The 11,925-nt window shown below is 48.6% G+C and overlaps 2 protein-coding genes across 8 annotated transcripts in view; one reads left to right on the top strand and one right to left on the bottom strand.

Moving 5' to 3' along the window:
* The window catches only part of LOC103921388 (centrosome-associated protein CEP250-like), an 18,148-nt gene extending 16,777 nt beyond the window's left edge, over positions 1 to 1,371 (top strand). For all 5 annotated transcript variants that reach the window (XM_009329346.1, XM_009329342.1, XM_009329343.1 and 2 more), the window contains one exon: positions 1,019 to 1,371. In XM_009329346.1, the coding sequence (XP_009327621.1) occupies positions 1,019 to 1,225 (207 nt within the window). In that variant the 3' untranslated portion in view covers positions 1,226 to 1,371. The remainder of the gene's footprint in view (positions 1 to 1,018) is intronic.
* A 117-nt stretch (positions 1,372 to 1,488) lies between these two features.
* On the bottom strand, positions 1,489 to 11,878 carry LOC103921390 (centrosome-associated protein CEP250-like). Of its 3 annotated transcripts, none has more exons than XM_009329347.1 (14): positions 11,818 to 11,878; positions 11,268 to 11,324; positions 10,354 to 10,567; positions 9,622 to 9,787; positions 8,792 to 8,898; positions 7,267 to 7,494; positions 6,591 to 6,687; positions 5,993 to 6,091; positions 4,842 to 5,003; positions 4,358 to 4,536; positions 3,763 to 3,945; positions 2,670 to 2,814; positions 2,240 to 2,386; positions 1,489 to 2,053 (listed from the first exon to the last, which is right to left on the bottom strand). In XM_009329347.1, exons 4-14 carry the CDS (start codon positions 9,676 to 9,678, stop codon positions 1,787 to 1,789), a joined length of 1,671 nt encoding a protein of 556 aa, XP_009327622.1. In that variant the 5' UTR covers positions 9,679 to 9,787; positions 10,354 to 10,567; positions 11,268 to 11,324; positions 11,818 to 11,878; the 3' UTR covers positions 1,489 to 1,786. The 3 variants fall into 3 exon arrangements, with proteins under 3 accessions (XP_009327622.1, XP_009327623.1, XP_009327624.1); XM_009329348.1 differs by having other exon boundaries at positions 10,354 to 10,436; XM_009329349.1 differs by lacking the exons at positions 8,792 to 8,898; positions 10,354 to 10,567; positions 11,268 to 11,324; positions 11,818 to 11,878 and having other exon boundaries at positions 9,622 to 9,657.
* Positions 11,879 to 11,925: the final 47 nt, after the last annotated feature.

Here is an 11,925-nt window from a genome sequence, read left to right as displayed (position 1 = left end):
AGGAAAATGGAGGTGCTCTGCTCAAAGAGCAGTCCTCACCTGGCTAGTTAGGGCACTCCTGTGGGTCTGGGAAACAGCAGAACTGGAACTTGATCTCCCACTTCCTGGGAGGTGCTCGTAGCAGCAGCTGGCCACTTCTCCCACTCATACCTCTGGGTTACCTCCCAGAGCGTGGGAGGGTTTTTCAGGCTTGCGAGCCCAGTTTCACAAAGGTGCCCTTATTATTTCAGAGAGGTGGTCAGATCTGTCCCTCTCTTCAGTGGTGGTGGTCCCCAGCCTATGCGTAGTGTTTGTTGTGAAGTCCCTTTGATGTCTTACTTCCCGTGTGCATCTCCTCCACTCCAGAGCAGGCAGAGGGCAACATGCCAGAGCTGCTGTGGCTGCACTGCACTGCAAACCTAACAGGAGGTGAGAGCAGCTGGGTCTCTCCCACCAAAAAGCCCAGCAGGCAGGGCTCCGTGTTGTCAGGAAAGAATAGAATCTGAGGAGTTTCAAGGCCTCAGCAGTCCTATAAGGCTCATTTTCCCCCTGGGCTTTGTTCATCAGATTATGCTCTGCTCATCTGTGAAATGCTCTGAAGTTAGGAAAAATGAGACTTTGCTCCCTTTTCATGTGCTAGCTGTCAAGTTTTTAAACTGGATCGTAACAGAACAGTTCTTCAGTACCTTGTGTAACCGGTAGCCCTCCTGCTGAGGAAAAAGCACGTGGAACTAAGGTGTCAGTAGCCCGAATCTCTCTTTTGAGAAAAAGAGTTGGGTTACTAAACCCGGTAGGAACCTCTCTCCTTAAGATACATGTAATGTCTCGGTGTTGTACACGTGAATGGTATGCCAGAAAGAAACTCGGAAGTGTTGATAATCTGCGTTTGGTTCAGGGTGACTCTGGGAACCTGTTACTTCCCATTCCACAACGACAAAGTGTTTGTCAGGGCTGGGGTTAGCGGGTGCGTCTTCCCCGACGTCCGCAGATGCTCCTGACAGCGTGGGCTTGTCTGAGCTCGGCCTTTTGCCTCTTTCAGGTGTCCCTTCTGCAGACGCAGCTGGCACAGGAGCGAAAATACAAGCAGGACTATATTGAGTGCTGTGCCAAGACCAGCCAGGAGCTGTCAGACCTTCACCAAGAGCTGTCTTACTCCTTAGCAGCTGTGGTCAGGGAGCCCAGAGCTGCTGTTCTGGAAGCAGAGGCTCGGAAGCTGGATCGGTCTCTGAACCGTCATTTCCTGTAGAGGAACAGCTACAGCATCACGGGGCTCCTGCCTTGTGCCCTTCCTGGAAATGTATTATGTTTTGCTGTGGGAAATGGGGGCGCATTTGTTCTGTTTGCATCTGGAAGCATTTCCTAGCGGCAGTGATTTTTAAGATTTAGTTTTAAGGCACTAATATCTCTGGACCATCAGTGTCCTGAGAGACAGCCGTTGCATTCAACTGCCAGATCCCCCAGAAGCGATGACCTGAGGTAACAGGACCAGTGTACAACAAAAGGCCTCAGCAGGAGCCAAGTTGGGGACCTGCTGTACCAGGTGAACTGTGGCAGGGGGCTTGCTTCAAGCATGAGTCCTGAAGTAAGATAATAGTGCAGAGGACAGCGTTCACTGCAGGTTCCCCAGCAGAAGCAGCGGTGGGACAAAACCGGTGCTGGCTTGTGTGGATGGGGTCAGTCGTAGGCCTGGAAAAGCAGGGTGAACCCGAGGAGCAGGTAAAATTTCTTCCTTTTCCAAAGCACTCCATCACAGCATGCCTTGTCAGTCTCCACACAGCCCTCCACATTAGGTTGTTCCTGTCGGTTTCTATACTGTATACAAAGACTTTTTGTCTGGTTTTATTTTTTCAATACACTTATTTCTCCAAAACACTGCACAGGCTCTGAGCAGAAATCTCCTTGCAATGATGTCCTGTTGCTCCTCTGCTTTCTTCAGCAGCTGCTCCAGGTGGGCTTTCTCGGCGCAGAGCTCCTCATTTGTTCTTCTACACAAGTCTAGCTTCTCCTGGTCAGAGATCTTTGCTCTCTCCATCCCGTCCACTTTTCCTGACAGAACTTCATTCTCTTGCTCCAGCTACAATCACAGAGGCACAGAGGAAATAAAATACAGTAAGAGTTACTATGAAGAAGGTTTGGCTTGGACAGGAAAAAGACCAACATTTCCATACTCAGTCAGTCATACTGTCGGAAGGCAAGAAGTCTGAGCAGAAGCAGCAGCTGGAGACGAACACCTGGCAAGACCTTTGGCAACTCTGCTCACCTGCAGCACAAGTTTGTTCAGTTGCGCTTTATCCAGTGCAAGAGCTTCATTGATACCGCTCGTGTTCGCTGTTGCAACACGTAGATCAGCTATTTCAGCACTCAGCTTATTCTGAGCCCCTGTCAACTCTGCTACCGACCGCTCTGCCTGGAGAGACAAAAGAACAGCATGACAACAAAGGCAGGAAAACCCCTGACTTCAAGCAGCAACTCCACATCCCCTGTGTGTCTCTGACATACTCCCAGTTCCGCGCTCCCAATAAGCACGTGGGGACTAACTACCCCAAAGAGCCTGTGTGGTCTGATCACCATTTTCCAAGAAGGAGGACAACATTTTCCCTGTCTTCTACTGCCAGAAACAGCATCTGTGGTGGTCCTGCTATCACAACTCCCTCTCCCACAGCTGCTACCTAGGAATAAGGTGACCACACCTTCTCCAGCGCCATGGCAAGCTCATGCTTCTCTTGCTTCAGCAGATCCCTCTGAAGGTGCGATTCCTCCAGTGTCTCTCTCGCGACTACCAACTCACTCTGTAATAGTGAATGTTTTCCTTCAAGTGCAGCCAAGTCCTTCAGTCTATGAGAAGGGGAAAGACAAACAAGCTTTTAATGTAAAAACATTCTCATTTCCAAAACCAAGAGCACATACTATGTCCCAGATACGACAGTTAGAATGATTTCCAACAGCTTTCTATTTACACCTAAAGAATGCTGGAATTTCCTGACTAGAGCTGCATCACTCTCTGTCATTGATGCAGGTGAAACATTCGTCATTGAGAAAGTGAAACAAGCTTCCAGAAATCACAGAACGTTTCCAAAAAGTTCAGGTACTCTCAACCTCACGGCTTCCTGCCTGATAGTTCTCTCTCTCCTTTTTGATACATTGGATACAAGACTTTCCAAAGTCGTTCTTTGGGTAAGACGGACTTTTTAAGTCCAGATTAATATTCCCACAATTGCTCTTGCCTTCAGCAGTGAAACAATGACAGAGCCTGCAATCTATTGGGGGAGGAGATGTGCGTGAATTTCCAATGCAATAACCATAGGATCACAGGATGAGTCAGGCTGGCAGGGACCCCAGGACGCCTCTAGCCCAATCTTCAGCTCAAAGCAGCTGGGGTCGGCTGTGGGATCAGTCCAGGTTGCTCAAGGCTCTATCCAGTTGGGTCTTCCAAATTTCCAGGGATGGAATCCGCACAACCTCTCTGAGCAACCTGTTCTGCTGCATGATTGCCTTCATGGTTCAATTTTTTGTTCTCCTTAAATCCAGTCCGAACCTCTCTTGTTTCTGCTTATGCCTGGCATCAACTACTCTGGTCGGGTTTGGAACGATCTTTTTAAAGGGTCATAAAGAAAGTACAAGGAGGCAGCTATGCTGTATGTCAGTAGGTAGCCAGACCTGCCCACGTGCTCCCTTCACCCTTCTATGCTACAAATGATGAGCATGCAGAATCCATTCTTTTACAGTGGGCCTCCTAAAGTCCAGCAACGCCCACCCCTGCCCAGAGAAAGCTTTAACGCTCACAGGAGCTCCTGGTCACGACGCGCTCTCTCCATCGTCCGTTGCTGCTCCACCTTCTCCCCCTGCGCTGAATCTTCCTTCAGCTGCAGTTCAGTGTTACTTTGACGCAGACGCGAGGCTTCTTGCTCCGTTACTTCAAGCTGTTGCTGTAGCTCTTCCCTGGTTTTCTCGAGGTTTGCACAGTCACTGCAGAGACAAGGCTCAGTTAGAAGAATGAAGAGGCCTGAAGAGTCACGGACCCCATTTTCGTCATTCCAGGATGGAGTTGTGGGGAGCACGGCAAAGAAGAACTTGCTCAAGAGAAAGGAAAGCAGGCTTTTGCCTTCATTCAGTGAGAAGCAGCGGCTAGGAAAGAACGGAATTCAGAGATGCAGCAGGTTGAGAGGGAGGCGTCCTGTATTCCAACACCGCTCTGTATCGCCAAGACAGCCTTAGGATTCACAATAGAGCATGAAAAGCAGCGACAGGAGGATGCTGAAGTGCCCAGCAGAGGCATACACGTGGTAGGGCAGGCGAGTTCTTTGCCCATAACACCGCGGAGCTCCCAGAACTGGAAGCAGATTGCCTCTAGAACGCAGGAGAAGGAGGAAACGCTCACCTTCTGAGTGCTTCTACCAGAGACTGGAGGTGCTGCCGGTGGCTGCTGGACGTCTTGCATTCCTCCTCCAGTTGCTCAAGCCTTTGCTGCAGCTTCCTGCACTGCTCTTCCTGCTGTCTGTGCTGGTGCTGCAGGAAATTGATAGAGTCCTGCCTGGCAGAAAGCTCTTCTTTTAGGGCCTGCAAGGAATGGGCAGGGAAGGAGCACAAACAAGCAATAAGAAGCAGGGAAGATGGCTCCAGATAGCTGGGAGAAGAAGCAAGCAGAGAGACAGCTCACCTGAAGGCAAAAGCTGTGATGAGGGGGTGGAGATCAAGGAGAGAAAAGCAGTAGACACAGAGCTGGTGAGACCGGCAAGGCAATACGGTACCAAGAGTGGGAAGGCTAGAAAGAAACTGGCTAAGGAAACGGAAAGGTTTCAAGCTAAGCGAGGCATTAGCAGCTGAGCTTGTGGCCAGTGGTGAAGACAAGCAGAAATTCTCACCTGCCTTGCTCCTCGCCTCCTTGCCAGTGCTTCCTGAACCAATACAAAGGCATGCTCTGCATCAACGGAGCTCAGACAAGGGAGGACGTTGCTGGACTCTGCATGCTGGGAACTGTCAGTGCAGATAATGCTGACTGTGCTGTCACTGTCATCTAACACCACCTGAAAGCCCACATCAAGCTGTTACTCTTGGTTTTCTTTATCTACTTCTCCTTTTCCCCCCACTTCACCCTAGAGTCGTCAAAAACTCAATTCTCTCATTTCTTCAGTCAACAAAGAAGTTTTGTCCCCGTGGCCACAAGTACTCCAGGGATTTCTGAATACAGCTACTATAGACACGAAGAAACAAGTGTGAAGTGGCTGGAGGCTGCCTGAACGCTCAGTTTCTTGAAGCTCTCAGGAATGATTTTGGTCTCCGTCAGCTTCTCAGAGCCACATACACAAGCACCACATCAACACGGGAAATAGCAATGAAAGGAAACAGTAACGCTGCCCAGAGAAGAAGGAAGCTGATGAATACTGGAAAACAGCAGTGAAAAAGCTAACGTTTATAATTACTCTGAGCAGTAGCACAAGAGGATAAAAATGACTACGTAAGGGGAAAGAACTGACTTTGTGAGAGGCTGTGTAAAAGATCTGATGACTAAGCCCCCCTCCGTAGAGTGAAGTGTAGGACTAAGTTAGTGTTACCCCTAAACACTTAGACCAGTTGCGATTCTGGGGTCAGCGAATGTAGAGTTGAGAATGTAGAGCAGAGCTGGCAAGTGCATCGATTGAGTCAGTGACCTTTTATAAAAACCTGAAGAACAACAGCGTCATTGCTCAAGGAGGGTGCGGGAAGCCTCCAAGCAACACTGGAATACAAATGTCACGTAGCCAACTCAGAAAGCACAATCCAAGAGAGACCTTAGCGGGACGCTGAAGGCAAAGGCACTGAAAGTTCTAGCGACTCAGCTGCAGTGTCACAGGACAGCCAACTCGGAAGTTATAACAGGTTTTATGTCAGAAAAGTGGTATAAAAATTAGACAGCCAGTAGCAGTTAACATAGACAGTAATCAACGTATCTATCTGTTCCCTGGGTTAGTCTGTTGCCTTCCTCAAGTACTTCTAAATCCAATTTACAGGGATGTGGTCCCAACTCTGTACTCACCTCAGTTATGTCTTTTATCAGCTTCTGGAGGGAAAGATTCTCTTCTTTGGCTCTTTTAGTCAAGGAAGCTTCATATTCTTTCTCTAAACAACTTGCTTCCTGAGAACAGAATAAGGAAAGGGTGGGCAGGGAAGAGCTGCTCCCCTCTGTAGCATTCCCATTCCCATCCTCAGTAGCATTGTCACGCCGATAAGCCTCAGCCCTGGTGATTCCAGTGTATTCCTTCCCAAATCTATTCAATTTCTTCTTTGCTAAAACTAAGAAGAGAAAGACCCACAGCTCGTTTTTACAGGCTGCTATGAAGCCGTCGATTCCAAGGAACCTTGATCCCTAGAGACTTAAAGTCACAGGCAGAATAGCATCGGTGCAACCCCCCTGAGGAAGACACCTGAATTGTCTGCAGCTCCCCTGCCACTGCCTGCACCTGGACTGACTCCACATGTGCCAAACAAACACACAAGGAATATTTTGGCAGTGCGCCCGATGTTCCCATACGGTTAGCATCTTTACCGCTCCTTCTCTTGAGGAAGCCACCCCTCTTTGTGCTAAGGCTGGAGAGCAAACACTGGGCTATCTCCCAGGTAAAGGTAAAACATACTAGAATCTCGACAGTGTCGGTAAGCGTTTTCACGGTCTTCTCCTTCTCCTCGTTCTGCTTCCGAGACTGTACAAGCAAGGCCGAGAGCTCCATCACCCTGAGAAGAGAAGGTCCACGTGCCATTCCAAAAGCATTGCACACCATCACCTGTTAAAGAGCTACGCGGCTCCCAGAAGCGTAGCAGAGAAAGTTCAACCCAGAAAATACAGCAAAGGCAGCGTTCGTCTCTACAGGTTAATAAGCTTGATGCTGCAAAATGGCACTTCTTGCCCCCAAGGCCTTCCGCACTCAGTCTTGCAAGGAATTGTCAGTACAGAGGTGCTACATTGCTTACGACGGCCCTGGGCAAATTCCTCCCAACTCCCTTTAGCACAGTTCTGGATAGCAAAAGGGCTGTACAAGAGACAGAGCTCCCTTTATACTGGTCTTAATTTCTCACCGAGAATCAGCTAACAGCAAAAACATTGTAATATGCAATCTCTTTTCCAGTCTTGTCTCACTCAGTCAGTCAGACGGTTTTTTCTACCCTTTCTGTTGAAGGCAATGGTTTGACTGGGGACAGAAACAGGGCTGTGCAGAATGGGTGTGTTTTAAATGTGAACACAGCCCCTCTAAGAATCCAGGAAGCAGCCACAAAAGACAATGTTGTTAATAGCAAAGTTTAAAACACCTTTACCTGTCCTGAAGCTCCTTCTTCTCCAGGTCCCCCTTGACTTGTAAGCACATCACTTCCTGAGCCTTCTGGCTTATTTCCTGTTCCGCTTGCTGCTGTGCCTGATCCTTCAGGACAGGTCTGCCCAGAGCGATGGACTCCCAGAGGTGCATGCCAGAGTTTAGACGGGAGCAGTTGACAAGTATAGCTCCAGAAAGCCTCATTTGCTCTGCCTTCAGCTCTGACAAATCTCTGAAGAAGAATAAAGAGAGCGCTAATCTTCACACCACCACCTTTATCAGCTGACTCACTTCTGAAGCACGTAATTGCGCAACAGTAAAAGCTGGCAGGAAAGATGACATCTTCGTTGGGGATGAGTCATTCATCTGACACTTTGGGATCAGGACTCACCTTGACAGTTGAGCAATGAGTCTACTGGGTAGCTGAGGAATGAGTCTGTTTTCTCCTCAGAGATAAGAAGACATGTATGGCACAGCCAGAAGGCTTCAAGGTCCTCTAATTACTCTTACTAACTGTTGCTCCTGCTCTCTCTGATCAACATACTCTAATTATCATTAACAGATGTAAGGGATTTTACCAAGGTCCCCGGCTTTTATACCTAAGGGATCAGCCCTAAGCGGCCCATTATTATCAGCACTTGGACTGCTAAGAGGCTCGTGACAGTAGCTACATAATAAACGTTTCAGGAAGGTGGTGTAAGAATAAGCCTAGAATGTTGTAACAAAAAAGCACAAACAATACAAGAATCAAATAGTAGGTCAGGCACACTCTCACATTAGGGAAAGCTTATAATCAAATAAGATAAACGGCTGACAGCAACCCAGAGTCTGAAATTGCAAGCTGACACCAGAAGAAGGTACTATTAAGGCTACACTATTTTTGTTTGTGTAGAAGGCAACTGTGAGAAAGGAACCTCAGAGAGCCCAAGAACAAGAAAACAATCACAAAAAGAGGTATCAAACGAAGCAAAACAAATTGGATAAATGCAGTAACAGGGTAGAGGAGCTGTTCTTTCTTTCAACAAAGTTGGTACAGGAATAAGCGGATACAAACTGACCAGAATAAATGTAAGCTGGAAATGAGAAGAAAAATAATATGTATATTCATGAGTGATCTTCCCATCAGGAGCAGTGGGAAAAGAAACTCCGTGAGACTTAAGGCAGATTTTAATCGTTCTTTTAAATGGACTGCTCTACACGCTGCACGCATAGCTTTGGTGAGTCGCTTCCAATGTGTCCATATATGCCCGTGTCTATGTCAATATGCCCAAACATCACCATAGTCCAGTTCATCTGTTCAGGGCCCCTGCACTGATTATAGCCCAAGCCCCACAGTTTTATCTGAAAACCAGCATCAAACAAAATGATTCTGAAAATAGCCTAAAGCATGCTTAACGGCATTGCTTCAGACTGTCAAAGGAGAAATCGTACCGTTAGCCGCAACTAACGTAGCATCGAGGCTCAAAAAGCGGGTGTGAAGGGAAGCTACACTGTTTTCTGCAAGAGATCTAGCCTTAACTTCTACTCACCGGTCAGTGGCAGTCTTCATTTCCAGGAAATGACGGCGGAAGGTTACCACCTGACGCCACAGGCTGAGTAGACGGTTATGTTCACCCCTCAAGCAGTTGTCATAAAGCTAAACATGCAAAGACAGAAAGAAATGCCAGCTGAGCCTTCACTGTCACTGTACAAGTCTTTCAGATAGGAGAGAGTACAGCCACCGTCACCAGGTCTCCTTTAGAGACTATTGCAACAGGGGCATCAAGGGCTGAAGAGGCACCACAGAAGCATCCTCAGTAGACCTGCCACCTGACTTCGAAGAAGGGAACATCCACACTTCTCCTGCAGGAGTGGATGTCAGCAGAGCAAATTGATCGTGATTCATCACCTCGCCTTGCAGAGGTGTCTAACAGTCTTGGTGGAGGAAGACAAAAACAAGCCCCTCCAAGACCAGTGTCAGATTTGCTTACAGCAGGCCATTGGTAAGGGAGGCCTGTCTTGTTCTTCGGTTGGCTACTCTGAATCTGAAAACACACAGACCTCTCCGGTCTCCACTGCTCTAGACGGAGATCTAAGAACTATTAAAAAGATGAGCGGTCCTGTGTGACTGCCCTGCAGTGCCCAGCAACAGCAAGCGTTTGCCTTTAAGACCGAGCAGTGTGGTCACAGCAGGTGGGCATCTTCCATCACCACAATCTGCCGACACTCCTCCATCTCACACCCCTGTCTTCTGCCCATCAACACCAATACATCCTCAACAGAGCCACAACTTCACACAGCAAGTTCTCTGTGCCAGAAATAAAACGCATTCTCACTCCACCCTGGCATCACATCTGACGTTCCTGTAGCCTATCCTTACCTCACGTTCGTTGCGCCATTCACTCTCCTTCAATTCCAGCTCCTGACGGGCCCTCATCCAATCCGCCGTCAGCTTTCCAACATCTGCTTTAAGGGCTGAATTAACCTCATTCGCTCTATCGAGGTGCTCCCGCAGGAGAGCGTTCACTTCTGCCAGATTCTCACACCTTGGAAAGGGAGAAACAGCAATGAGGTCACTGAACAACTGCTATCCACAAGCAGCATCCCCGTGATTTCCCAGCTCCCTCAACACTGACTTTGTTGTCAAACTGAGAGGCAGTAGAAGTGCTTTCTAGGATTAACTAAGATCTCTCTGTCATGGCAAACTCATTTGCTTCTCTTTGCTTTAAGCCTTCAACTTCCACCTACAGTTTTGGTTTCCCCTTCCTCGTCAACGTTGATGATGCCCACAGTTAACGTCTTGCCTCCCCTTCCTGCTGCTGGTCACCGGATGCGTCACCTTTCTCTAGCATTGTCCTGAGTGGCTCACCTACTGAACCGTGGAATAATTTAGGCTGGAAAGGTCACCCGGAATAACCCCCCCGCTCAAAACAGAGCCATTCAGCACACAACACTATTACTGCACCACAGAAAACAGACTGTGGACCTCTCTCCTTTCACAGCAGCTTGGCCAGCCGCTTCCCTCGGGGAGATTAGGTAGCACTGACGGGTTTTCCCTCACTTCCATGAGCATCCAGGATACCAAGTACGAGGGAACGCTTCTTCCTTGTACCTTTGCTGCTCCTCTTCCACCTGAAGCAGTGCTTTCTCCAGGCTGTGGTCTTCTGTGGCTTCCCACCTGCCTGGAAGGGATCCCTTAAGAAGAAAGGAAATGTTTAGTCAAATTCTTGTGTTCCCTTCACTACTGCTAGCATCCATCGCGTTCCCCTCCATTTGTTGGGTATCTCTGGAGCTCGTGGCTTCTTCCAGGCACAACAGTGTCGTGACTAGGGAGAGGAAGGGAGGGGAAGGGTGTTACTCAATGTGAGTAGCTCTCCTCAGTCTCCCACTGTTGCACTCTCACACCTAGGTATCCCAGGCTCGTGACCGCAAGCGCTCACTTCGACTTGAAGCCTGGGAATGCTCTCCTACCCTTCGCTTCCTAGGTTTACTTTAGCCGTGAAGCAGAAAGAAAAGCACAGAGCCAGCTCCGTATGTTGAACGCCACCATTCTTGCCTTCCAAAATGCTATGTTTCAACCGATTCTTTTTCGGAGACAGCCATATAATGTAACAGCCAGTACGGCCTGAGACCTAGGACAAAATGTTACTCCAGCAATAAAGCACTCTCTCACAAAACTGAAATCCTTCTTGATAGCGTTGGCTGGACTGGCATTTCTGGGACCTCTGGCTGCTCTAAGAATGGCAACCGGACAAAACACGGACGGGCAAACTTACAGCGCTTCTTTAAAGGTGGTATGTACGACTGAGTATAGGACTGTGAGCTAAAAGGTTGTTGGTTATTGTATTTGCTTTGTGACTATATATAGGTGTCTTTGCAGTGTCGTATCACCTTTCCCATACAGATATGCTACCCTCAGGTAGCAAAATCTTGTTTTCCTCTGTCATTGCTTTGGGCAGCTTTTTTTTGTCTGCGTTAACGAATGCCACACACACTATCTTTAGGTAGCAACCCGCACACACTCACCCCTCCTGCTTCCACTTGCTGCTCCAACTCTCGACACCAAGTCCGGTACTGCAGCACCTAGATGGATAGACAGAATGAAGATGAGCCAATGCAGCTTGTAACAGACTCGGCTCCTCCTGCATTAGCTTTTCTCTAAGTCTCTACAGCCCAAGCACAGTCCATTTCACAGTGCTGCTGATACAGTCCACAAGAAGTCCTTACGATATAGGGAAGCTTCACTCTCCCTACTATTAAAGAAAGTGAGACACCGTTTCTTTCACACATAGTACTCCTACCTGCTCATCCTAAGACAGCAATGGCAAGCAGAATGATGAGACAGACTTAGACAGCCACGCCTGGCCTAGGGCCACCACGCAGCGCCCACGTGAGTATTTCCAACGGGCTAAAAGTCCAGTGGGTCCTTGCCGTTAGAGAAATGACTTTTCAAAATTGCTTTTCAATATTTAGCAGGTGAAGTTAGTCCTGACCACAGTCCCGCTCAGCCACTGCTCAGAGCTGCCTGCCTCTGCCCGGGGCCGCCCAAAACCACCCCCGCCGGCTCGAGCCCTACCTCTGGGACAGCCCCCTGCTAACGGGGCCAAACAAAGGCGTTTGCAAGCCAGGCGTCTTTATTCAAGTGCGAAGAAGACCCAGCGAGAGGCTCGGGGGGGGTGACAGC

Source organism: Pygoscelis adeliae, unplaced genomic scaffold (assembly GCF_000699105.1).
Source record: "Pygoscelis adeliae isolate BGI_AS28 unplaced genomic scaffold, ASM69910v1 Scaffold407, whole genome shotgun sequence".
NCBI lineage: Eukaryota > Metazoa > Chordata > Aves > Sphenisciformes > Spheniscidae > Pygoscelis > Pygoscelis adeliae.
Note: the sequence above shows the minus strand (reverse complement) of the source record. Positions and strands in the feature narration are given on the sequence as shown.

Coding starts and splice junctions, on each gene's coding strand:
- LOC103921390 (XM_009329347.1), bottom strand. CDS start 9,678: ATGAGGGCCCGTCAGGAGCTGGAATTGAAGGAGAGTGAATGGCGCAAC. Junction 8,899..9,621: donor AATGGCGCAACGAACGTGAG/GTAAGGATAGGC, acceptor TTGCATGTTTAG/CTTTATGACAACTGCTTGAG. Junction 2,054..2,239: donor TGAACAAACTTGTGCTGCAG/GTGAGCAGAGTT, acceptor CTGTGATTGTAG/CTGGAGCAAGAGAATGAAGT.